We start from the raw sequence: 26,861 nt of genomic DNA on the forward strand, positions 1-26,861 counted from the left end.
GGAAAGGTTAAGAAAATCTATCCTTAGGATTTTAATTCATTCAACACTAGTTATAATACAATGTTACAGTAATGTCACTGCCAAATGGCATCCACACATTTAGTTTTACCAGGCAAACAGACAAGAATTGTGAAGCACAGGGACAGAAAAGGAAGAATGAAAAATTCAGTGCAATGACTATGCTAGAATTTGACAGATTTTCCAAAGCTAACGCTGCTTCCCACTCCAGAAGCAGTATTTGGAACACAGGCGTGTTTTTGCAGCTGTCTTGTTTATGAGATAAGCTGGAAGTGAAGCTGGATAAGCAACCAAGCAACCAGCATCACAGTCAAATACCTTGAGGACCTCTGGAGAAGAAAAATATGTTCATTTATGTACTTTTTTGTCTCTCACCACATTCAGAGCAGAGGTGTCTGTCTCCACAGGAAGCTGTCACACACTTTGATACCGGTCAAGGCAAAACATTCTTCCCATTTAATAGAAAGGCTAAGCTTTGAGAGATGAGATAGCTCAGTGCTACCTAGGAGCCTTGGCCCATCATTTGCTATTATAAGCAGGCAAAAAGTGACATTACCTGTGTCATAGTTATCACTAGGGTGAGATGTTTCATCCATTTCTTCACCATTTGGTTCATTTTCCATATTCAGATTTTTCAGCTGTACTAACTCCAGAAATCTCAGAGCTGTTTCTGCCAATAGTGCTATGTTTTCTGCAAAGGAAAACATTTTGGTTAAGAATTGTTCTACTTTGCCAATTTACATCAGTCTGGTGACCCCCTGAAGAGAGATTACAGTCACTGACAACACCAGTCACAACGGGCAAACAGGACTGAAATTAAACAGGATGCTCTGGTCAACCCACTTCTGTTGACTCCCAGCAAAGCTACCAAAGTACATCAAATTACACAGTACTTTTGTCATGTAAACAAGTGGAAAAATCCTAATGATATTAGGTGTAACAATGACTAATTTAATTCTTCTAGAACAAGCCCAATTAGCAACTAAACAATTTGATAGAAGGTAAAGGCCAAACAGCCTGAATTAACTAACATTGTCACATAGTAGACTGCGACAAAATAACAACAAACCACCACACCAGGACATTATCCTAGGAAATAACAACTTGGTACCCTGGAATCCACTTTTAGAACATTTGTCAGGGTATCTATCCAGACGATTTGGCACCGTTCTGCACCATTTGGAAGCTGCTGAAGCAACTCAGGCTGCATTATATGGGTCAGCCACTGCTGGCACAGGAACAATAACATCAAGGCAGAAGTCCCACTTAAGCAGCCGTTCTGAGTGTCATCCAAAGCAACAGCAACGTGCCAATGGAGCCTGTCCACAGCCCAGGCCAAATACTCTTAAGTACCAGTCTGACCACTTCCAAAAGTGTAACAGAAATTAACCCAGTTAGACTACCTTTAAATATATTAATGTATTTGAAATTTAAATTGATCATGGTGACCACAAACAATTGGTTCTATTCATTAAGCGTACAAAGTCTTCAATAATTATTTTTATCAGTTTGCTTAGTAAACAAAAGAAAAACATCACCTGACGTTTTCAACTAAAAAAACCCCAAAATCTAATAAAAATGTGCTAGTCATAGTGAGTAAGGGCACAGAGTAAATAGCAAACATGGGCATGACTACAAAGCTTCTTCCTGAACTGTGCAGAACTCACACATCTGAATAACATCTAAAGAAAACATCTGTTACAGTATAAGCCAGTTTATTACAGAGCAAGTAATCTAATTTCAGCCCCTGCATATCAAATTGCATGTTGTTGGAAAACAGGTCTGCAGCCCAGCAACACACTGATGCTTTAAGTTAGTTTCTTATTTATTCAGTTCCATCAGGCCATTTTATGGAAACAATCTGAGCTAATGAAATGTGACTACAGGTGTCATACCTGCAGTCACTTCTGAGACTTCTGGCGAGTTTTGCTGACAGAAACAGTTAAGAGAACACAGAAAAGCTCAAGATTTAGAGTTTTGACTGGATGTCCTCTTACCAGCATATGCAAGTCTGACGATGGTGGCTTCATCCTGGGCCAAGTGTGCAATGCCTGGCAGAATGTATTCTGGGTAAATGTTAATATCATTGCGTGGCACCTCTTTGACAAGAGCAAGAACTTTAGTTAGTGTCCTCACAGATTCTGCCCTCACCCTGGGCACAGAGTCGTTGCTGAAATGTAACAGATAAGGAGTAATACGATCCAGAAGAATCTCTACACTTAATCTTGGTGCTAAATGAAGAATCAGCTCCAAAGCAGCCAGTTTTGAATCACAGTACTTGAGAGTCTGTAAACAGGAAGTTATCACAGACACTAGAATAACCAGCCCATTCTCTTTTGTCTCGCCCTCGGCCTTCTCTGTGCGGTCGTGCCCACAGAGATTATGAATGATGTTGTCCAGATCTTTACGTATGACCAATATACGCTCATCTGCTGACACAAACGTTTCCTTGGCAAACTGGGCCATGTAAGGCTGAAGGAAAGTGTAAAATATTTCAGGAAATGCATTGTTACGTTGCTGCTTCAAATAATCTTCAGCTGCTAAACGTTTATCTGGCTCTCGATGGATCATCTGAGTGACCTTGAGAAAGACAGAAGTAGGAGGGAGTGGGAGAGAAAGATCAGAGGTTTAGACATTTGTAATATAAAAACATTAAAACCCAAACCCAAACAATAAGCAATTTGTCACCAAAGTAGGTGAAATAAACAAACAGAACACACAGATGGTTCTAATTCTGTAGCCCATCCTTACCAGTTCTCTGATACTGCGGTCTTCAATTTTGTTGAGGACTTGGTCAGGGGAAAAGAGGCCATTTCTGTACGCCAAAAGCTGAGATAAATCAAACAAGGGTACACCTTCTGTGAAGAGCTCTGCTATTACACAACCTGGGACAGAAAGAAAAAAAGAAGTCAAAGACGTCAGAAGATTATAAACAGACACTATAACTTTGTTTTCTATATGCAGACAAGAACAAACCCTAAACAAGTCTTTGCTCAATTAAAAATAAGGCAAATGAGTTGCCAAATTAATTTGCGGAAAGGAGATAACATCTCAAGCTCCAAAACCTGGCTTTTATACTTGATCCCTGAAATCTGTTCCAAGTAATTTATTTCAAGCATGTCAACAGCAGAGCAGTTTGCTGAATTAGAAAACATGAGGCAGTGACTTCAGCCACCTGCCAGCTGGAAAATCCATCACTAGAAAAGGAACCCACATCACCATCATGTGGAAGAAGAGAGTGGTAAGTCAGCATGGGTCGGGTAGTAGGTCAAAATTAAGCAGCCCTTTTACAGAAAGTAAAGGAATAATTTCTGCTCCTACAGCTGATGCTGGGGGACAGCATATATTCACTCACACAGGATTGCCAAAACCAGACCCCCAGTATCGTGTACATGACACAAGTCTCTCTTCAAAGAACATGCTCCTGCAGGTTGCTCCCAATAGTCTGCTTTATCTGTGGAGTGTCCTGGAAGTATGGCCATAAGAGCAACTTGTAAAATGAAGTAACCATTTCCTTCAAATTAATTTTCAATCACTTTACGGGGAGAAAAAAACCCCAAAAAGGGCTAAACTCATGATTTTTAAGATAAGGCCAAGACTCAAGGCAGTCTCCCACAGTCAAACTCTTAACTAGTATTCGTGAGTGGGACCATAACAGGACTTTGCTTCCACTTTGTGCCTGTGGGGAAAATAAAAAAAGGGGCTTCTAGAGCCAGTACTGCCAAATTACCCTGAAAGCTGTGTCAGTCCCCCCAGAACTGGGCCACGGACTGGTTTCTCCTCTCAGGCCCCATGAGGCACATGCTTCTCTGCCAATGGAAGATGATGGACTGTGCCTTGAAGAACCACCTCTTTCCAAGAGCATAGGTGAGCCATAACAGAATAGTCTGTGATTTCTCTCCTCAGATAACAGTGATACACTTAACTTACGTAGCCTACTATGTTGTCTTTGTACTTTTCTGTGAATGGAAAAGGTTTGGGTCTTTATGCTTAAAATACACAAGTTTTTAACATGCAGCTCTCCGAGCCTGCTGTAAGGAAAGAAAAAAGGAATCAAAAACCCCCAGTAAAGTTCTTCTGCACTGCATTAGTCAGAAACAACACCTGATAGCTCCAAGTACCTGCAGAAAAGATATCCATGGCACGTTTTAACTCCCCTCTTGTTCGCTGATTGCTATTTGCCAAGTCTACCAAAGGAGTGGAAGGGTCCCGCATGTTTTCCAGCTCTGTGGCAAACATGCTGCCATCGACAAAGCGCTCGGGAGCGATGTAACACGTTCTCCTCCGAGATGTGTCAAAGAAATAATTGAAGTCAGCAGGATTGTCTTCAGGAAGGTAAGTTGGTTTAAAACTGGCAAAGTCAGTTAGAAGAACCCAGTTCCAGCTGGTCACCATTATGTTCTCTGTTTTAATATCACCGTGGCGGACTCCAGATTTGTGCGCTTGGTCCACCGCGGTGAGGATCTGGAAAGCGATCCACCTTTTCTCGATGTTGTTCAGGAACGGCCTGGTACTAATTCGGTCATAAAGGTTGTCCCGTACGTACTGTCTGAAAAGCATGGCGGCCTTCTCGGACAGGGTGGCTTTCTGGAAGGGGAGGCAGTTCTGTGCCGAGTGTAACCTTATCTTCAGCTCCTCCAGCTCCTGCTTGTAGCTCGTCAGGGGTAAGGTGGGATCCTGAATGGCAAACACCTTCACGACCACCAGCCCCTCGCGGTGCTTGGCTCGGGCCACCTTGAAGAAGCGGGTGCTGCCCAGGCTCTTGTCGTACTCGAAGTCGTGGATGTCCGAGAAGTAGCTGTCCACCGAGAGGATCTGCGAGGGGGCGATGCCAGCCAGCTGGTTCCCCATGGCGGCACCTCCTCCGGCCGCGGACACCGGAGGGCTCAGGGGCTCTGCCTGCGGACAAACACAGCGCGGATCTCACGCAGCCCCGGGTTCGCCCCGCTGCCCGGGCCCGCGGGCCGCGCTCCCCGCCCCGAGCGGGCCCAGCCTCCGCCGCTGCCCAGGCCCGGCCGCCCGGGCCGGCCCCAGGGGCGCGGGCCCCCCGCAGCACTCACCGGCCCAGGCGGAGCCGGGACCCCCGGCCCCGGAGGCGGTAAGAGGGAGCGAGGCGGGACTCGGGGCGGCGGAACCGGCACCGCCGGGCGGGCGGGGAAGGGGCGGTGCCGTGAGCTCACATCCTGCCCCGGCCGGCGGCGCCCGGCTGTCCCCGAGAGTCCGCGGCGGTGCCTGCGCGGTGACAGCCGGCCGGCTCCTCTCGCCGCCTGGCCTCCTGATGAACTTCTTTTTCTCCCCCTCTGGCTCCGTTCCCTGGAAGGATTTCTTTCTGGGTTTTTTTGCTCTGCAATGGGAAGAGGCCAGGGCGGCAGCGTTTGGGGGATGAGTTCAGGCCAGCTCTAAGTTGTTTCCGTCTATTTGTTTAGCCGTGTTAAGGAAGAGCTGTGGAGGTGCAGCGTCTCCTGCGAGCCTGGTGCTGAGCCAGCTCAAGCAGTGCGGGTCGGAAGGTGCCTGTAGGAGATGGGGGTGCTGGTGGAACGGGCCTCAGGAGCATCAGTCATTTCCTTCTCTCAGCAAACAGGAGAAGAGTTGCCGTGCTTCCTTCTGGTCCTTAGCACTGGGTGCCTGTAGGCTTTTTCAGGTGGCTTCACTTCTAGGTCTGTCCTGATAATGCGTGGTATATCTGAAGTATGAGGAAAAAGGCTTTTTGTGGCAAACAAAATCATTGCCTTTCTCACAGTTTAATCTGAAAGTGCTTGAGAGCAAGAAGAAGCCCAAGGCAGAGTTTGTTCATTCTTCCTTTACCTTTTCCCTTTGCCTTGTTCTTTCTTTGCTATTTATGATGCATTACTAAAGATGTGGTGTTTGGGTCTCACAGACCAGTGCCTGTATACTCAAAACTTTCCTTAATACAAGATTGCCACCAGCCATGTGTGAGGTCACTTAATCGTGCCGTCTTCAAAGTGGTTTGGGTTGTCGTAGTGAGAGTTTCTTGCCAGCAGGACTCACACATCAGTAATGGACACCTGGAGAGTTATCCTGTCCCAGGGCAGAAATCTTAATTCAGGCCAAGGGCTAGATTAGGACTAGGACCACGGTGAGGAGAGTGAGAAGCAGGGGACCTTCTGGTGTTAGACTGGTGCCTAGGCACAGTTCCTTCTAGGGTCATAACTGTCATGCCATTTTTTCTCTTTGGAATCCCATGATCTGGTCATAACTTCCATTAACAATACCTTTACCTGGAGGGCAGGTAGGGCAGGCATCAAGTGCCAGGGGAGTTTGGAAGAGAAGGCACATAACTCAGTTTTCTGCTCTGCCTGAAGCTTGGCAGGTTGGTTTTGTGCTGTAGCACTGTAAACAGCACTGTTTGGCTACTGTCATAGTGGGTAGGGAAGGGAATGTGGAGTGGTGACTATTGTGCTTCCTTTTTGACTTTGAAACAGACTGTATGCTAATAGTATCCTGGTATGAGCCTTCCTAATCACCTAAAACTTCATTGCCTCATTTTAGAGCATAATATGGCTGGAGAAAGCTGTCTAAGGAGACAACTGAGTGGCTGCTAAAAAGTCTGGCTAAGTTGGTAGTTGATTGTATTATAAGTTACTAAAAGGGTAATCAGAAAATCTCCATGGGCTTTCCTGCAAAACAGTTACATAGGTGTTGCTCCCTCTAATGGAAAACATAAATGGATTTAGAGCAGAAAGGTTTTCTCAGTTGCATCTGTCAGCCCCTGCACCTTAGCTGTGCACTCCAGCCTTTGATCATAGGAGGTAGGTTCTGTTTCCAAAAGTGGGGAAGGGCTTTTTCATAGCCAGGGCTCTTTGTAGCTGCTGCTACAAAGGCAGACTTTGCTCCAAGCTGAGCCATAGCTGCTGTCTCCGAGCTAAGGCAGATTTCTTGCCTGTGCACACGATTGTGATGGGCTGGAGTCATGCTTCAAGCCAGTTTTTCAGCCACCTGTGTCAGGGTGACAGCCTCCACATACTGCCAGGTGTACAGCGTGTGTGGGCACAGGTGCTGAGAGAGATACAACAGAATGTTTTTGTGATCTTTATTTGAAGTTTGGCTAAACTGGCCACAACAAATGGAGGAGGTGCATTTATGGCTCAGAGCAATAAAGTGGAAAAAAAGAGCAAATTGTGTATATGCTCACCCCTTTCAACTCCTCTTCTTCCTAGGTTATATACTCTTTAGGTGCTCCTCCAAATCAAAAACAAATAGGAAGGAAAACTTATAATTCACTGTGGCATCTTTGGTCAGCATTTATTCAGAAATATACAAGAAGCAAAAATAGAGGTTTTAGCTGTTGATCACGCTGAAGTTAACAGAAATGATATAAGTTTCCAAATATATTGTCATATTTTCCTTGTCTCCCAAATCTGTTTCCCTTCTAAAGCAAACATCCTTGGGTATCTATGCAAATGCAATGCCTTTCATCATTTCTTGAAAATGTCAGAACTCTGCTGCTTCTGCAGAGCAGAGCTTAGAAACAGAAAAGCAAAGAGCATTGTCATATCAGAAGTCTCCATTAAATCATGGATGAGGACTGGAAATTGCCTGGAAACTGCCTGGGCTCAGTGGTGTGTCCTATGGATCTCCAATGCTCTTGCCCCAGTACAAAGAATTTATCCCTATTTACTCAGACCAGGGCTTATGGAAATATTTATGTTGTGTGAAACCAAAACTACTTTGAAAGAAGAAAGAAGATTTAATGAATCTTCAATCTAAAGCATCTTGGAATAAGAACAAAGCTTCTGAAATGCTCAAATTTGTATATTTTACTGAAAAGGGTTTGTAAGGTTTTAATTTCTTATGATTCTCTATGCCAGCATTTTGGGTAATTTTTTGCTCTCAAAATGGTTCATTAATATGTCAGTTGACTTTCTAGGAATGGTGCTTTTTTAATTACTAATTTGCAAAGGGATTCAGGATCTGTGTGTATCACCCATGATTAGTATGTCTGTACAATTTAAAACATTCTGCAGCACCATTCTGTGCTATCACATCTTGTGACAGTCTGTCCTGCTGATTTAGCAAGACTGCACTGCATGCAATATGGCAGTGATCCCAGGGACTTAAATGAGTGAGAGAAATGGTTTATAGAATACTTTCTTTAAAAGTACCTAAGGTAGGGGAACTGCCTCAAGTTTAGTCTCCAGACTGATGTACTGACAGATTTGTTCCCTAGTCATGTGCTAATTGTTTTGGAATGAGAATCACTTGCTCCTGGATCCTTCTACCAAAGCAGCATGTACAAAATTAATTTCACAAAACTCAGCAAGAGACCATATGGAAGGGGAAAATGGTATTTATTTTAAACAAAGTTGATTTCAGTCACTAGCACATTGTGTTGTAGATGTCAGTCCCTTGCACTCCCACACTGTGTACTCAGAAGCATCCAGTCATGTGTGGTACTTTCATACGCAATCTTCTAATAATGTTTCATTCAGACCAAGTTCAGTATTTCTGCCACACAGCAAGTTAAATTGCTCTAGCATGCATGGTTATACTAGGTTATACTAGTGCAGTTTTCTTCTGTGTCTGCAGTTACTTTTAACTTTGGGAATTAAAAAGAGAAAGATGGAAATTGTAGAGGTGAGTTCTATTACATACCTTAAAAATCTAAGCCTTAAACATACCTGCAAGCTGTGGATAGTTCTTAAAACCACCCCCTTGCAGGGAGAGTGGAGCAAGAAGAATGCTTTACTCTTTTTCTTCTGCAGAACTGTGGAGATTTACTGAGATAAATGCTGCTGTTTTGAGCTTCAAATGAAATCTGAGTAACTCTTTAATCTCAGGAACTAAACTGTGTAAATTTCCCCTTTCCTGCATGTGACTCCTCTGCCTGAGACTCAGAAATGGCTCTTCTGTATTAGCCACAACTTAGCTAATGGTCATCTTTTACTGGACTAAGTCAGCTCCAGTGCCAAACAACTCATACTTTTTATTTTCGTGTATCTTAGTTTAGTTAACCTAAGCTCCAATGCCAAACACCTTATATATCTAATAAAATTATTTTAATTTAATTTTTAAATTATTCTATGTTACTTTTTGTTTTATGTATTTTTATTTTATTTTATTTTATTTTATTTTATTTTATTTTATTTTATTTTATTTTATTCGGTGACTATTTAGTCTTCCTTTGAAATCCAGGGTACAAATGCCAAACTGGGCTCTTGGGCAGATATATAACATGTTCTTCAATAAAGGTACCAGCTCTGTGCTAAACAAGTTCCTCTCTGCCAGATCCAGACTCGGTCTCGGCTGTGACCCCACAGAAATGCCAAGTGTTTCCAAGGAAGCAGGCCTCTGCTGGAAGCTGAGAGGTTTGTGTGTTTCATCTGTTTATTTTGTGTGCTGATGAGAATTTGGGAGGGCCTAACAGAGTGGCCAGCACATTTTGAAAGCATGTTTTAGATAGGCAGGATTTATGGAAAGCGGATGCCTTCCCAAAGCAATTATAACTCACCATTTCCAGGGCTTTGGTTTCCCATGCCCCACTTGTTCCTGTCTCAGTAGGAAATAATTTTACCAAGACATAGAGGAGACTGTTCAAAGCATCTGCTGACAAAGGGCTGAGTATCATGTTGCAAATGCATGTCCTCATTTGCTGGAATTGTAGAGGCAAAAGATAGCACAGAACTGGGGTTGAATATTAAATGTCCCAGGGAGAAAAACAGCTAGCAGGTGCTAGTTGCTGTGAAATCTGGATGAAATTAAAAGCAATTCCTCCCTTGCAAGGAAGATGATGATGATGTGAGAGTGAGCTCTTCGGGAACAGGTACACTTAGGAGAAAGCCTACTGAGAAAAGTCGGGTTTTAAGCTTGCCTGGCACACAACTGACAGGAGAATTGGAATGGCAACCTCTGGAGAGGTGATGCAAGGCTGGGAATATCTGGCTGGTCAGTGGTGTTAGCTATGGGAGTGTCAGGTGAGAGGACAGTGAAATAGTTGTCAGTCCCATAACTGAGTTATTGTCCTCCAGGCCAATAATACTGCCTCTCTGTGTGAGAGCAACCACAGTGATACTGGGTTTGTCCATAGGAGGAAGGACTGAGAACAGAATCTCTGCTCTTCATGATCTTCTCATATGGACATACAGCATTAAAAACCTTATTTGCACCTTATTCTTTCCATGACAACTTTCTGGCAGAGACAGAAGCACTAATGTTTATACTGTGCTATCAAACAGTACCCTTTCTTCTCCACTCTTACCCTTCCCCACTGCAACTGTAAAATATCAGGGAAATTTGCCTGCAAGAGAGGAGTCTCTCTCTTGCTGCAGTCAGACTGTTTAGCTCCAAATCCTGGTCTGAATACAACTAATATTGCTGTCAAAGATTTTTTTCAAATTTGAGATAAAAATGATGGACTCAGGCCCATCTTTAGTGAAGGATCTATTATCAAATGCCAGGGGTAGTTAGATCAGAAGATAATTATGTACTTCAGTGCAATATTCAGTTGTTAGTCATTCTTCCCTGATGGTGAAATGCGTGACAGTTTCTGGTTTTGATTGGCACCTCCATTACCTGCTCTCAGTAAACAGATTATTGGCCTCTTTTTTTTTTTAATAGAAATTTGACATCTTCACCTTGCACACAGTCTTGTTACCCAGCCTGCTCTAATATGTGCTGCAACTAATAAATGAGCAGCTGCCATGGCTACTGTAGCCATACAAAGAAAAGCTCTTCAGCTTTTAAGGAGTGGCTGGAGGCAGGTAATTAACCACAGCTTCACTCCTTGCACGCAAAGAGCCTGGAAAGCCACACACCAGGCTTCCCTGTGGATTTTCTTTTTATCAGCACTTACTTCAAGGATAGCAGTGTCACTGCCAGTTCTGGCTACAGCAAGAGAGTAAGTAAAAGCAAGGCAAATCTAGTTATAATTAAGCTGGTGATAACAAAGGGGTCTTAAAAATATAATAGCGGATTAATCTTTGGAGAACTGCCTTCTCCTTCTTCCTTTCCCCCATTTCAGGCTTTATTCCTTAGTGCTGTTGTCTGTTCACCTTTTCAAGAAATGCATCTCTAATGTGTCCAGGAGTAGGAGAGTGTTCACCAAACCATCTTGGCTCTTTTCAAATCAGTGCATTGTCATTTTTGCATCTTAATCCACTGGTCCTCCATTTCTGAAGAATCCCTAATATTATAGAGCTATTTAAACTAATTTTTTAGCATACAGGGTAAATCACATTCTGCTATGCAGCAGATTGTTATTTGTCTGTCAGGCTACAGTAAGAGGTCTGATTTCTGCCTACTGACTTCACTGCAAAGTTCTGTGTTGCCTATAATTAGGGTAAAATTGGGTCCAAGAGTGTTAAATTATATCTTCTCAAGCACAGAAGAACATACCCTGACTTTCATCCATATCAATCTGTTTGCAAACAACAGTGAAATTCTTTTTGGGTCTCACTGAGCCATGACAACATGACAGTATCTAAGAGCTATAGATTGGATTTCAGGGCAGAAATTGCTACTGCTGCAGCTAGTTTGGATTCTTGTAGAGAGAGGCAAAAATTCAGCCAGAAACTTGCTGCAAACCTATACATCCTAGGTGAGCTGTAGGCCAAGAACTGCAGCCTCTTTGTCTCAATAACAAAAAACTCTTACCAGGAAAGCTACTGGTACTGGTTTATTTGATTATATTTTATTTCTCTCTCTCTCTCATGTCTCATTCAGAGCTTATTCACTTGTCTCAGAAATTCAGACCATTAGTAGTTGCTCTTTAAAGGTCAACAATAACTTTAAGTTGCTATAAAATTAATCTGAAGCTGAAGTTGCAATTTCACTCATACTCTTACTGTTCAAGTAGTATATTTTAAAAGTGTTTGGGGCTTTGGGCCAAGCATGGGTATGAATCAAAATAAATACTTGGCTGACTTGCTTGGTATCTTCTTTGGCAATCTGTTTCTAGCTCACAGTTTGGCCTTCTTTGCAGCTGAGATACCTGGTTCTTTTTCTGCCAGCCTTTTTTTAGTGGTTTATTTTTTGTTGTTGTTGTTTTTGGTTTCTGTTTTTGCATCTTCTGTCTGAAGCAAAAAATTGTCTTGGTTTAGCAGTCTAATATTGCACTTTGTGATTTCTCAACACTCCAATCAAGAGTTTTCAAGCTTCCTTGACTTTTGCAACTGCAGTCCACGCGTTTTTAAAAAATATTGCTTATTACCTAACTTGTGTAGTTCTCTATAATTCATTTTTTCCGAGACAAGAATTATGGTGATAACTGCTGGCATTGACTCACACTGCTGCTTGTGCCCAGCTTGCCTATCTGTTGACTACAGTCAGGCTGCTAGTGTAAGGTTTGCAAGACTCTGCAAGAAAATAAGCTTCTTATAGATGCCCTTCTTTTAAAAATCCTCATAGGTTTCAGTCCATCTTTGTCCTTTCCCCAGACCCTCCTGATTCCCTAGCTGTTTTCTGTGGCCTCACTCCTAAGGCATGTTTGAGCCTTGCATGATGCCTGCCTGGGGAGGAGGGAAATAGTGATGAAAGCCAGCTGCCTCAGCCAGCTGGGGAACTGAGTGCTGGGGAAGCAGTTTTTGTCCTTGGTCTCCACCACCCCCTTCTGCACCAGTACTGAGTGTGGGAGCCAGCTCAATAACTGGTGAGAAACTGCAGCTGACTTCGGATGGCTGGGTTCCTCTTGAAAGCCTAAGTTCTAGCTCTTCTCTGGGCTCCTGCAGCCTTTAAAAAGGATGAGTGGAATGTTTTGTTGTCCTGTTGTTTTCAACTGATTTTAGCATTCTTTGAACTTGTGTACACTTGGGGATAGCAAATAAATAGTTATCTTAGCATCTTTTCAAAATACTTTGAACAGCAGCAGACTGCAATTTAAAGGGAAAATATTTCCCATTTTGGGGTGGTTGTGTTTGCAGCCCTGGGTCATTTAGAGAATCTGTTAGCATGCACATTGCAGACCACCAGGAAAAAAAAAAAAAGAAAAATAAGAAAGAAAAAAAGAAAAATGAAAGAAAAAAAGGAGGCACTAAGCAGATGGATTTTCTCCTGTAGTAGCATCCACTGGCTGGCCAATGCAGTCACTTAGAAAAACAGCATGATTGCATCTCATCCTTGTCAAAATCTGAGTGGTGAAAGAGTAAGGCTGAACTGGTGAGTAGGAATCTACATGGCTCAGTGCTGGCAAACTCACTCCAGCTCTGAGACTGGGAGGAGACTTCAAGCTCCTCTTGGGCCATACTTCTGCTGTGGACCCACCTGATGGCAAAAATACAGTAGGAAAGACCACTTGGAGAGTTATGGCAGATTAAGAAAGTGCTTCTGGAAGGAAATTCCTTCTTTGCACTAAGAGCCAGACACGCTCCTTGTCTTTGAGCTTTTTGACTACAGGGACAGGTTCTGCCTCATACAGGAGCAATGTTGGTTGTCTCAAAACATTTGCAGAGGAGCAAAGCACAGCCAAGACCCACTCTCCACCATGTGCTGCTGGTCAGCTGGCACAACAGCACTGGACAAGGAAAACATCACTTCTTCCTTCAGTAAAACACCCATTCTTCCTTCAGTAAAAAGCCCATTGCATTAGAAGCAGCAGGATGAATTCTGCTATGCTTCCTTCTTATACTAATTGTGTATTAGGGTATACACAAGATAATTTTATAGAGAGATTTTTCATTCCCAGGCTGTGAAAGATTCTGTTTTCCAGCTGCTGGAAAATAACATGAGCTGATCCTGTAATGAACTCTCTCATGTAAGAATTGCCTCATTACCACTAAATGTTGCCAGCCCTTAGATTTGTGTTCTACTTCATAAATTCTAAAAAGCAGCTCAATGTATTTAGAAGCTATTTCCCTGTTTTAAAAGGAACCAGAGTCTATTCCAGGACCCAAGCCAGATCCCTTACAGTGTAAATGAAGATAGATTGCCATGAGCTTCTTTCAATAGATGAAGAAAAAGTTTTTGCAAAGTAATTTCTCTCTCTCTTTTTTTTTTTTAAGGAAAAAGAACCTGTGCTTTTTGTGTTCCTGAAGAACAGCGAGTAAGTCTAACAAAATTGCACTATTGTGTGTGCCTGCTAGTCAAGTATGAATAGAATTTTTTTTCCATTGGCAGAAGGCAATAAAGGGCCAGAATCCATTTTCCCTTGGTTCTACATACCAAGTCCATAGGGTTCAATTCACTCCAAAATAAAGTGGAGCTACTTTGGAAGAGCTAATGATGAGGTCTGGAGGGTTTATCCCATCAGTTTTTAATTTGAAGACAATCCATGTAAATGTTGAGCACTTTAGCTCAGTTCTGTGTTGCTTGAGTGCTATAAAACAATGAAAATCTCTTCTAATCATGTGAGTGGTTACTGTGAGTTTTCATATTTATTGGCAGCCTGAAGTAGTGAATAGGATAGAGGCAATTTTATTTTCTTACCTAGACAGGTATAGGCAGAGCAGCACAACAAATTTGTACTGTTATTCATGTTGCAGATACCCATAAGAAATAGAAGGGAATTTGCTATAGGCTGCAAAGGTAGTTCACAAAAATGAAGTTGCCAAGGAGAACATCTGCTCTGAACTGTGCACCTTCCAAATATCTGGGAATTCTGCCTGGGCAAAACAGTAATGTTGGATCTTAGTAGACAGTGTTACACACATGTTGGGTTTAACCAATGGATCTTTCCAAAGGAGATAGAGAGGGGGAAAAATCCATAATGCAGTTGGGCACATTTCTCGTTTCCCATTGAAATCTGTCTGCTTCCAACATGTCCAGGCAGATTTAAACTGATGAAAATGTCAACTAAACAATGGTTCTATATGTACATAAATTAAGATATGAGAGTGTTCAGTAATTTATTTTAGCTACTGAAATGCTGCTGTGATTTTGTCTTTGAGAAAGGAAGAGTCTTAGAAGGATCAGCAGGCAGTATCTCATGGCAAACAACCAAAACTGGATGAGTTCAAAGATGCAAGAGGATGTGTTCAGTCAAAGATGTATTCAGTCTGTTCAAGAAGGAGCATGCAGCTGTGTCCTAACAAAAAGAAATAATTGAATTTATTTGATCTTCTAGGGTTTCTTCCTTCATAGTCTATCCAAGAGAGCATTTTTTGATGTTATGTCTTTTTTTCATAATGTCTTTCAAAACCAGGCCTAGTGTCAAGAACCCTTCTTTTCCAGTGTCAGGCCTGATATTTGGCCATTGGTACATTCATTACATTGGATCCCTGTTTTCTGCACTACTCCTGGAGAACTGCACAGCAGACAGCTGGGAAAGCCATGGCTAGACCTGGACTGTGGGTTTCCCCATCCACATAGGACAGAAATATGCAGAGAAGGAAAGCACCAGGTCTGACATGACAGTGCTGAGAAAAGCTTCCAGCTGAATTAATAGTTGCACCAGGATGTGGGGGGATAGAATGTAAGAAAATAAAGATGGTGCAGAAGGTAATCTTGCCCCTGAGGAGTTGCAGCTGTACTAACTACCAAAGATTAGGAACAGGCCTGCCCTTGTGTCATGGTTTGACACTGGCACAATGCCAGTGCCCCCATGAAGATACCTTCCCCTGGTTTCTGCTGTGAGATGTGACCAGAAATAAGCAAAGCAGGCTCCTACTTAGGGAAGAAAGAAAACAAAACTTTTTTAACTACACTACAACTATGGATAAAAAGGAACACACACAGGGAAAATGAAAACCTTACAAATACATTTCCTCCTCCCCCCACCAAATTTCCAATACAATGCATCTATTCCCCAAATCACCAACTCTTAGTCCAGAGCCACCCTTCAAACAATCAATCCTCAGTTCATCAAGAGGAGAGGAGTCCTTCTTGTACCATGGGCTTCCCCTGGAAACACAGCTGAAGCCTCGTGTGTTTCTGTGTCACTCATGGCACCGCCTGGAGAACATCTGCCGTCGTGACCTCTTCCTTTTCATGTCCAGTGCTCTCACCACTGAACGTGGACCAGAGCTGCTTCTAGGGTTGTCTTTTTTAAGGATGCTCTGTCCCGATCCAAAAAAGGCACAGTCTCTCCTTTGGGACACCTGTCCCCACAATCTCTCCTTTGGGACACCTGTCCCCACAATCTCTCCTTTGGGACACCTGTCCCCCCCATATTTTTCACCCCCTGGGGCCGAGGGGTACCAACACTGAACCCTCTTGGTTCTGTGGCCATTGCCTCCCCCTAGATGCAGTCTCTGTGTCACAAGGAATATGGTTCTGTCCATGGCTATACAAAAAGAGTCCAGCAAAAGCCACTCCATCATCTCTTCCCACTAGGATTCTTCTCTATTCTTCTACTATCTCTCACTCGCCCAGGCCTCTCTCACACTTGCACATTTCCTTTTTCATCTTCCACTCTTTCTTCTAGGAAAGGTCAATGTTCTGTAAAGTTCTTATTCTCCAAAAAGGGGTTAAAAGCTCCTACAAGCGGCCGGCTGAACCCCCCCCCCCTCTTCTCCGTCCCAGCCGTGCTGCCGGCACAGGCCCATGTTTATCAAGTTTCAAGGTTACAGTCCCAGGCAGCGGCTCTCTCTTTCTCTCTCTCTCTCTCTGTGTCTCTCGGGGGGGGGGGGGGGCTGCCCGATGGCTCCCGGTGTCTCTCTCTCTTTCTCTCTTCCACCCCCGGGCTCAGGCCTACCTCTCCCGGCCACATGGCTTTCCCCTCCCCCTGCTCAGCCAGCAGCTGGGCCGGGGGAGAGACCCAAACTCTTTCCTGCCGGAAACCCAAGAAAGGACCCTCCTAGGGGAGAGCTCTGCTTTTAACCCCGTGTTCTCAGAGGCGTGTCCATGTCCTAATGGCCAGGTTAAATGCCAATATTAAAGCCTGAATATCCATTGGCCCAAACACAGCATCCCAAAAAACACATTTCCTGTCAAACCACCACACCTTGATAGACCACAGCTGTGACTAGTAAGGAAGAGTCCTATAAAGGAGTGAGTTAGCTGGTCCAGAAGAGAGCTGCAGTTTGTAGTTGTGCTATGAAGAAGGAGTCAGTGCTGTGAGGAGCTGCCCATGAGAAATCACCAAGGAGGTATGGGACTTTTGAAATATGATGACAACACCAGGAACCTGTTGGACTATCTACACAGACTTGGTTTATTATCTAAACCCAAAATTCAGTTTTACTTGTCATGTCCTAGCTGGAAGTAGAATGTATAAAACAGGCTGAAATTCCAAGTGTGAGTATAATGAAATATTTAACCCTAGTACCCTATTCAGTTATTGCTTAGGGCTCCTTTCAGCTTTTTGAGAAAAGTGGATTTCCTTCCATTTTTCCCCAGAAAACCTGTTAACAGTTATCATTTCTTATTGCAAAAAGGGCTGAAAAATTTGGCATCTGAACATCATCACCTTATGGCATGCTGCACCTGAGCAAAAACTTAGCCCTGCACTTCACAAAAGCAGAATCCTTGGAAGGAACAGTTGTAGCACTTGAAGTGCTATTTAGGCTGTCAGTTCTCTTTCCATAAATGTTTTTAAATCAGGGATTTAAATTAAGCACTCACATTAATCACTCTCAAACTAATCAGTGAATTGATTCCAAATCTGGCAGCCAGTCAGTGTTGATACGAGATTTGCTGCATGTATACTCACAAATTTTGTTTGCACAGTATTTTATTGCAAATATAAAAAGGCAAATGCAGTTGTCAATTATGAATGAAATTGAATCAGGACAAACTGAAGTATGAAACTGATGTGTATACACTCAGCAGCCTGTCAGTATGGACAAAACCACCTGAGATTTGACATCTTATTTGATAGATCTTCTTGTAAATAATAAATCACCTTTTCTTTCTGCAAACAACATGAACTGTGTTCATAATTTGAGATCCTTTACATTATTAACAGCTTGGCAGAGAGTTCAAAAACTCAGCAAAGAAAATTTTCAGGAGATCCTATATAGTTTATATTAAGATTCTGTGCTGATCTTTTGTACATAGCCTTTCTATTTGACTAGGAAATTTACATAATTTTGTATTAGAAGAGTCATGGTCTTCTTCTTCTTGGGGCATTTCTATACTGGAAGTATTCAGAAATTGAATGATAAGAATCACAGAATGTCTTGTTAAAAGAAACATTTAAAGATCATCTAGTCTAACACTCTGCCATAGACAAGGACACCTTTCATCAAACCAGGTTGATTAGAGCCCATCCAACATGGCCTTGAGCGTTTCCAGTAACAAGGCATCCACAGCTTCCCTCAGAAACATTTCTCAGTGCCCCATAACCCTCATCATTAAAAATGCCTTCCTTATATCCAATCTAAATTGTCCCTCTTTCAGTTTTACACCATTACCCCATGTCCTACCACTAGAAGAAGGTTGGAATCTTTTTTACTCAAGTAGTGCATACAGTTTGCTATGTATTTCAGAAAGTGAGACGTTTCCAGCAGTGCTCTTACATTTTTACAGGTCCTGGAGCTGATGTGCCAAGGAACAAATTTCTCTTCAGATGCAGTCTGGCTCAACATGGGTCCTAAAGAAGCCATGGCAAAACAAGGGAAGAAAGACAAAAGGTAAAAAGAGCATACAGACAACTCCTAGGGCACAAAATAATCCTATTCATCCTCTGAAGACAGTAACAAAAAAAAAAAGAGTTTTTGTAGCTAAAGCTGGTTACTTTCTAGCCTTGACATGCTTTGAAAAATTTCTATGATGTAACCAACAATAACAGGCTGTTATCTGATGAAGACAGTGGTACCTTAAAAGCCTCACTGAGTGATGCAGAGCTGGGCCTATATGTTTACTCCCAAAAATGCCAAATATTCCTGCTTTGGAAGGAAATTCCATATTCTCACTGCAAGGGTTTAGTGGACAGAGAGAGGAAACCAAAACACCTATCACAAAGGAAGAAAAGAATTCTGCACAAACCAAATGGTTTACTCCTTTCTCTCAATCCTTTTTGTTTTCTGAAATACACCTTCACAAAAGCAGAGGATTGCTGAGGCAGGGGAGAAAACTTGTCAGGAAAGGATTCATGTCCATGCCTTTTTTCTGGTGCTGTAGTGAGCATGGGGAGGGTGGACATGGAGATGGGGGACAATGACACAATCAATGTTCTCTTGCATAATGGCCACTTAATCTTTGGCTGTAACAGTAGAAATTCTCTCTCCTCACGCTTCTAGTACAAGATCCATGGTCCTGAGCACCCTGGGGCAGCTGTAGGTGTTTCAGAAAAGATGACGACCATCCTGTTCTTTCACATCCTGAAAATCTTTGCACGAATAGCCAAGCTTGGTTTTAGGTCTTGAAATTACACATGGGCTGCTGAAAGTAAAGCTATCATTAAATATTCATTAATTCCTTTCTAGGAGTAATTTATTCTTCTTACTTTTTTTCCTCCTTCTCAAATAGACATCTCTTTGACTGGTTTTTGTGGCAGATAACCTGCAGGGCTAAATGGAAATTGAGTTTGTGCCCTTATTTCTAGAGTAATTTGGATTGGTGGTGTATCAGTGGAAAAAGTAGCCATTCTAGCTGCTAGGCAATTTTAATAGTGATTTAGCCACTTTTCCCTTATTTATTGTAGTCTTCTTTTCTTAGTTTCATATTTTCTTGTTCTTAATCTGAACATCCAGTTCATAGATAAATAATTATTTACTGTAAACAAAACATAGATTTCTTCCAATAGTGATTTGTAATAATTATATAAAATATAAAAGGAAGAAAAACAATCTGGTACCCTAGGGAATGTATAATATCTGCAACACATCTTCTTAATTGCACCAACCTGCATTTTTCAACACATAAGTTTACTGAAAGGTCTGCAGGAACATCACAATTGCACATCTGATTAGCTAAAGCTAAACAAATCTGAGTGTTAATTCAGTAGAATCCTCTGAACTGGTAGACAGCCAACTCAATTAAACAGTTATCCTGATAAAGAGACAAACATGCTTCTGAAAAGACTTGCCATGACATAAAGTAGCCATCAAAGTAAAACTACAGCAATAAGAAGATTACTCACAGTATCTAATTTGTCTTTGGTATTTATTTCCTTATTATGACTGGAATCTCTGTTTGTAATGGAAGTTTGGCATTTCACACTGATTTAAGAGCTTGAGATACTTAATTTCTGTATCACTAAATGAATATACCCCTGTTAAGCAGTTTCACTCTCATTAAGTATAATTGTGCTAAATTAGCATTCATGGAGATGTCCTGGTTAAAATCTTTCTCTATACCAGTGATTGTATACAAATCACATAATCCTGGTAAAAAAAGAAAAAGAAACCTGAGCAGTAGCTAAGAGAAGGAATTTGTAGTTGCTTTTTAGAAGAGCAGGCAGAGAAGTGTCTTCACACCAGCCTCTCCTGGGACAGGGAAGATTCAATTTCTCAGCTAAGTCAAGGGAGTGGTCCAGGCCCCTGAGGGTTGCTGTTTTCCACAGGTGTCTCTCTAAAAGAGACACATGGCCATTGCAGTCCTGCTTTTCCACAGTGCTTGGCTCTCTTGCTGAATGGAAATTATCTGCAGTGCTGGTGCTTCTTGGGCTTCCTCTGTGCACCCTGCACAGGAATGGTTTGCCATACAAATTCTTGAAATGATCCTCTTAAGAATTAATGTTAGGAGAAAGTTTTTTTTCCTTTTTGAGCTGTTATGCTTAACATTTAATTAGCCCATGGTGTCAAGGCTAACATGGTAACTCTGTAGGCCAGACATTTTTCATGGAGAGTAAGGAATAATTTAAATCCATCATTAGGAGCTGCAAGGTCTTGAAAATAGAAATTCTGTTCACTCTATCTATGACTGTGCTACAGTATTCCTTCCAATTTAGTGCTCATTTCTGGAGTTACTGGGTAAAATAACAAGCTTACATCTGTACTGTATCATATGCTTGATTACCTGAATGCAGAAAATGGCAGAGAACCATTTCAGATAACCAAGTGATTTAATGCTTGAGAGAATTTCCAATAGAATTAATCAGCATCTTGGGATTTTAAACTGTTTGCTTAAGGAGGATGTTTGGTTAATTCAGGTTCACTAACTAAGGTTACATAGAATGCAGAGCAACTTTTAAAAGGCCTTGAAGTGTTGCAATGAAGGGTGTTTCAGAGGATTTTTTGAAAAAAGTGTTTTTCACATCTAATAATTTGCCTCTTAGTTATCCTGATTACTAGCCATTTGATAATCTTTCTTATTGTGTAAGCTAAACTTATCTTAGAAAAATTTTTCTTCCTTTTTTTTATGCAAAACAAAGAGTAAAAGTTGGGCCTTACCTACATACAGAAAAACTGAGTAAAAAAATCTGTTTACACTGTTAAGCTACCAGGGCAAACCAGAAATGTTTACTGCTGCTGTCTGTAGCCTGTTCATCCAAATTTCATTATTTCAGTGACCTTTCTTGTGGTAGCTGTGTGTAATGTTTGTAAAAGCAAATTTTTGAGGCAAGGGATTTGTCTATAAATTCTCATTTGCTTCTATTCTACCTGTTTTATTTCTGATGAAAGGTTCTGATTGACAAATTAAGTGTAATTGCTTTAAAAAACAGCCTTGATACATGGTGCCTTACAACTAATACTTTATGAGGTGTTTGTGAACTTGGAGTCACTATAAATGTCAACATGGGAAATATATTTAATCTTTCTGCACAGCTGTTTTTATCAAGTTTTTCCTCAACTATTAACAAATAGCTGATAAAGCCCTCAGGGGAACTTGCTGTGACACAAACTGAAATTAGTTTGCCCACCCTAGCCTTCCTCTTGCCTGGTGGAAGGTTAATGCTTTAAATTGGTCAGAGAGTTTGAGAAGATGGACTAATGCAGAAGCAGTTACACAAGTGATAAGAGGTCCGACCTTGTTCCACCATCTGGTATGAAATTAGAAGGCAACTCATTTCACTGGAAATAAGACTCCTCTCCTAATGCTGGGGTGAATTTTGTGATTTGCTAATTTATATCAATGGCTCAGCTGCTCCAGATGGAAATTCTGACTCACAGCCAGTGGGGTTGCAGGTAAAGTGAGGGCAAAATGTTTCCTACCCATCTGTAAGCTCCAAAGGAAGGGTGAAACTTGGTGAATGCTATTCCTGACAAACTCTTGGCACTATTCCTTTAAAAAGACTGTGTTAAAATCCTTCTCTCATAAAATTGATAAGAGCATTTCCATTATTTTCAATAGAATCAGAATTTTGTGCTGAAGAGGAAGAAATGTAATTTCAGAGTGACTTCCTTGACAGTAGAGACTATATGATTTACCTAGGAAATTATTTTTCTAGTGCCTGGGAATTTCTGTTTTTCATTTTGGTCAAAATTGCTCTGTTGACAATGTTTATTCATGACACATTACACTATGGGATAGGCTTTGTTTGCTGTGTTTACCTGAAAAAAGTGACTCAGTGAGACAATTGTGCTCTTGAGTAAATGATATTTAGGGTAGAATGTTTGAATTGTCCTTTGGCTGAAAGAGATGGGTGGGCTGCTGATTGTTGTTCGTTCTGGCCATTTTTGAACTTAAAAGGTGCTGAGGAGTGCTTCAGCTCTGGAAAGACATGCTTTTGAGGGAAAAAAAGGATAATATTGGAAATGACCTTTTTATTGGAGTTTTGTGACCTACAAATTCTTAAATATTGCAAGAGTGACAAGTGTTTTCCAGTAAATATATGGCCATGTTCATAAATGGCATCCCTCACAACATTATAGGAAGTACTCTGGATTTACGTAGAATTGTTTAAGTTGAAAAAGACCTTTAGAATAGAGTCCAGCCATTGCAGACGTGCAGGAGCTGTAGAAAGTAAAGCCTTTTATTTGCAGCCAAGATGTAACATGTGCCATGCTCTTGTAAAATGCCTCCTAGTGTCCCTTCAGCTTTTGGTAGAGAGGATCAGAGCTGAATCAAAGAATGGAAGTAAGGCTTGGTTTTCATGCTTTTCTCAGAAAATGCATGTGGCAAACATGCATTTTGTTATGTTACCTGTATGTCTACTTCTATGCCACTTACATGTGACCTGTATGTACATAACCACCACTGGACAAAATACATGAGGTAATTTTGCAGCTCAGTTACCTTTCCTAGTTAAAAGCTGGAATCTAGGGCAGTGAGCAGAAAGGGTTTTTATATATGACTGTTCCATCATCACTGTGCAGTGAATCAGTGGTAACAAATCTGCTTTACAGTACACGATGTTCATTTCATCCCAGTGGCCATGATGAGGCTGACTGGGTACTGGCACTTAAAGATCCTCTTACCTTGAGTGAGATTTGGCCTGTGTTTTTAGCTGCCTGAGATTCATATCTGATGAGTAGACAGCTCCTTGCAAATGCATCAGATAAATTATGCACAAACACTCTCTCTTAGGCAAAAAAACCCAGATACAAATGCTACTTTCCTTTCCCCCAAAAGTGCTTGTTTCCATCCACACAATCTTCTCCTATCTCACACAGTACATTTATTTTATTTCCATTAATAGGCACTCTGTGCACTCATTTCATCAAGGGAATTAAATAACCCAGTACTGTTGAATGAAATACTGATACTGTAGAAATAAATGCAGATGTTTTCTATATGTAGGCTTCCCAGATGGTTAATTGACAGTCTATACAAATGTTATTTTCTGGCACTGTTAATATTTTTTTTTGTGATTTGTGTCATAATCCATTTATTTCCAGAATCTATCATTGCATTGACAGCAGGGAGTACAGTGTGCTTTTTGTAAAGTCAGTGTGAAGATAGTTATTTAAAGCAGAGTCCAAGGCTTACGAAGGAGATATCCCAGGAGGTGATAAGGGAAATTGCATTGAGACAACAGAGCAGGAGGTTAGCTTCCTATGCTCTGGAACAGCGAGATATGAGGAGCAAAACAGAGCAGTAGTAAATCCCAGGGTAATGGCATCATGTTAATTCATGGAATGCCATGGAAAAAACATATGGAAGGAGAATAGCAATGTGTTACACATGCACTGTGAACATTTATAGGCAAATTGACCCATGTGCTGAAGATGGGTTTTAAACAGAAAAATGGGGGAAGAGAGGGGTAAGACACCCTGCTAGCTCCAGTTGTGACTCCACTAACTCTACTAGAAACCCTGTCTTGCAATGATCCCCTGTCAGTATGTAATGCAGCTCTTCATTTTCCCACCCAAAACCCATAGTCACTCAAAGGCTCAAGAGCTATGTTCTGTGTACAGAAAGCCCTCGAGATGACTCTTGACAGAGAACACCTGAAATGGAGGTGTTCTTGAGGAAATCTTGAGGAAAATGGAGTCTTCCTTTTTCTTCAGTCTTTTAAAGCCAGCAGAACACCTGGCATAAGCTTTCTGCATCAGATAGGGGTCTCTTGGATATCTGCATCAGATATCATCTCTTACAAGATAAGCTGCTGTTAGCGAACAGCAACAGCCTGGAGGTGCTCTGAGCAGCTCGGGGTAGGCTGGGAACACACAGTATGTGCCACCTTAAGCATTTACCTTGTGGCATTTACTCCCAGCTAACTTTGCCAACAAGCTCTCATGCTCCATCCCTGAATATTTTTTCTTGGTGTTACAGGGTTTCCTGCACTTCAAAAGGTGATGCAACCAAGGTATAATAGCAGAGCATCCTCATCCTATTGCACATTCCCATTGCAGAGACGTGAGAAAAAGTCCCTGTTTTTGATAGCAGCAGTGGATGAGAGTATTCTGCTCATGTCTTTATCTGTCCCAGCTCTGCAGTGTTATTTTTCAAATTTCCCCATACTCCATAGAGTGAGCATTTCCCAGTTATATGCTGCACTGAACATCCCAAATACAGTGACTGTAAGGTAATTTTCTTTGCTGACTGACAAATTGTGTACTGTTGCTCTATCATGGAACCTTGACTGAGTCTGGAAACAGCATATTTGAGCACATTTGGTGTATTGTATCGATCAAACTGGAGAGAAAGCCAAAGAAGGCGTTCTCCATAGAAACACAAGGTTACAGTGAGAACACTGAGTCTTCTCTTGGTGATAAATGGTGCTGACACTGTGATTGCTCTGCTCTTGTAGTCTCTGGAGGTGTCTCTATGCAATAATTTTTTTACTAACATGCCCCTTACTTTCCTTTTTTAATCTGCTCAACATTTTGGCTGCCAGATTTTACGTAAGTGAAACACACTGTATCATTTTTTCCCATGAGTAGCTTTCCTAATATCTCTAAGCCCAAAATTTTATATTTGCATGTGAGCACAGTAGTATCAAATCACTCAAAGCAATTGATGCTTCTAGATCAAGGTCTGTTCTCAGTTACCGGTAAGAATTCAGCAGTGATTTAGCTACACAAATTTATGGTTTCTGCTTTTTAGAGTGATTCATAAAGGAATTCAACAGCCAGAGGAATGATGAGAAGGGGAGCTCATTGCTACAGAATGCTGTGGGCAGTTTATATGGGCTCTTAGAGGAATTAGAGAAATTCATGCACAAAAAATTAACCTGGGCTGCCACACCTCAAGACACCCTTCCTGATGCAGGAGCTCTGTGACCTGGAGATTGCTGGAAGCTGATGAAGGTACCTGGGGGAAGCAATGCTGTGTGCCTGCTCTGCTCTCAAGTCAGTTGTGTGTGCATCTGCTAAAAGCCCTTGCAGGAAGCAGCTCTCAGGGGACACATCTTCTGAGCGGGTATGGCTGCTCTTGTGAACTGCTTCTGGCAAAGGGTGAGACCTGCAAAGAGAGCCCCCAGAACTGTGACCTGTGGTACAAGAACACAGCAGTAACACAGCAGCACTCCTTCTGTCTGGTAGAAATGGATGAGGACAGTCTCTACTCATGTCAGGGCCCTGAGGGCACCCTTTGCCCCTCCTGGGGGTTTGACACAGCTAGTGCCCTGTGACACAGCTGCTGGTCTTAGGCAGAAAGTAGGTGGGACTCGGTGAGGTCTTTCTTCACCTGCCATTCACACAGGATCTGGTTTTAAGCTCAGGCTCTGGGTCCTTGGGTCCCAGCCAGTCTGCGTTGCAGCTGCATCATGGCCACGCCTACACTTGGCTGGGGACCCTTCTGATGGACTGTCCCTGACCCATGAATTTGCTTCCCAGCCTGACCCCAGACCTACCCCATCACCCATGGACTTGCTGGGCCTGGTTTGCCCCCTTCCAGCCTGCCCTGCTCCCTCCATGAGGGCAGTGGGATGAGCACTGGCTGGTGGGGCCATCCCCTGTGGCTCATAGCTACCCACCTCCTTTCTTGGGAACTCCCTCCCTTGCTGTGCCACACCAGTAGCCCAATCTGGGGTGCCATGACCAAGTTGTTGACCCAGTTTGTGACCCATTGTGGGTGATGAAAGGTTGGTTGGTGGTTTGCTCACCTCTGGTTTTTATGCACCTTTAGCTGTGGGGCACAGGTACACCTTCCAGCTTGCCTTTTGTCAAGTGAATCTATCACATTTGGTCCCACACTGGGAGAAAAAGTAAGAGGTCTGACAGTAATATACTTGATCATGCAGCACCATGATCTTATAATTTAATTACGTCTTTACAGAGATTCTCTTACAAGAATTTATAAGGCTGAAGATTACCATGCTAAACACAAAGGTTAAGGGTATTTATGGACATGGCTGCTCAATAAATTTCAGTAATAATTGTAAGGTGACTCAGACAAGTTTTGCCTAGAGTTTCTAGAAGTTTGAGGGGGTCCTTTTGACTTCAAACAGACAAAGATAATAAAATGGCCTGGGCTGAAACATGGCTTATGGCTCACTTGTAGTCATAAGCTAGGATAATGAAGATAACTCCAGCTACCAACAGTTTGTGTATCAACATAGGCAATGTTCAGAATGAGAGAAGTTAATAACACAGCAAACTCTGCAACTGGAATCTGTTAATCTAATTTGCCTCATGAGACAGAAAATAGGTTGCAGGTTTTCTCTTCCTGCCTTCCTTCCTTGAGAATTCATTGGCAGAGGAAGTCAGTGTCAAACAGCCCTGACAAATTATCATATCTGTGCA

General features: G+C 42.1%; 1 protein-coding gene and 1 long non-coding RNA gene across 2 annotated transcripts in view; one reads left to right on the forward strand and one right to left on the reverse strand.

Annotated features, from left to right (window-relative positions):
- The window catches only part of PIK3R4 (phosphoinositide-3-kinase regulatory subunit 4), a 22,081-nt gene extending 16,870 nt beyond the window's left edge, over window positions 1-5,211 (reverse strand). The window contains exons 1-5 of the mRNA XM_054632010.2: window positions 5,079-5,211; window positions 4,140-4,917; window positions 2,770-2,903; window positions 2,016-2,598; window positions 575-709 (exon numbers count right to left, since the gene is read on the reverse strand). Coding sequence (XP_054487985.1) covers window positions 575-709; window positions 2,016-2,598; window positions 2,770-2,903; window positions 4,140-4,869 — 1,582 coding nt within the window. The 5' untranslated portion in view covers window positions 4,870-4,917; window positions 5,079-5,211. The remainder of the gene's footprint in view (window positions 1-574; window positions 710-2,015; window positions 2,599-2,769; window positions 2,904-4,139; window positions 4,918-5,078) is intronic.
- LOC143693983 (uncharacterized) lies at window positions 5,200-26,861 on the forward strand. The gene is made up of 5 exons (XR_013182155.1): window positions 5,200-6,788; window positions 9,265-9,344; window positions 13,971-14,011; window positions 18,376-18,479; window positions 25,222-26,861. It is a non-coding gene; the product is annotated as an uncharacterized LOC143693983 (long non-coding RNA).

Source organism: Agelaius phoeniceus, chromosome 1, assembly GCF_051311805.1.
Source record: "Agelaius phoeniceus isolate bAgePho1 chromosome 1, bAgePho1.hap1, whole genome shotgun sequence".
Taxonomy (NCBI): Eukaryota; Metazoa; Chordata; class Aves; order Passeriformes; family Icteridae; genus Agelaius; species Agelaius phoeniceus.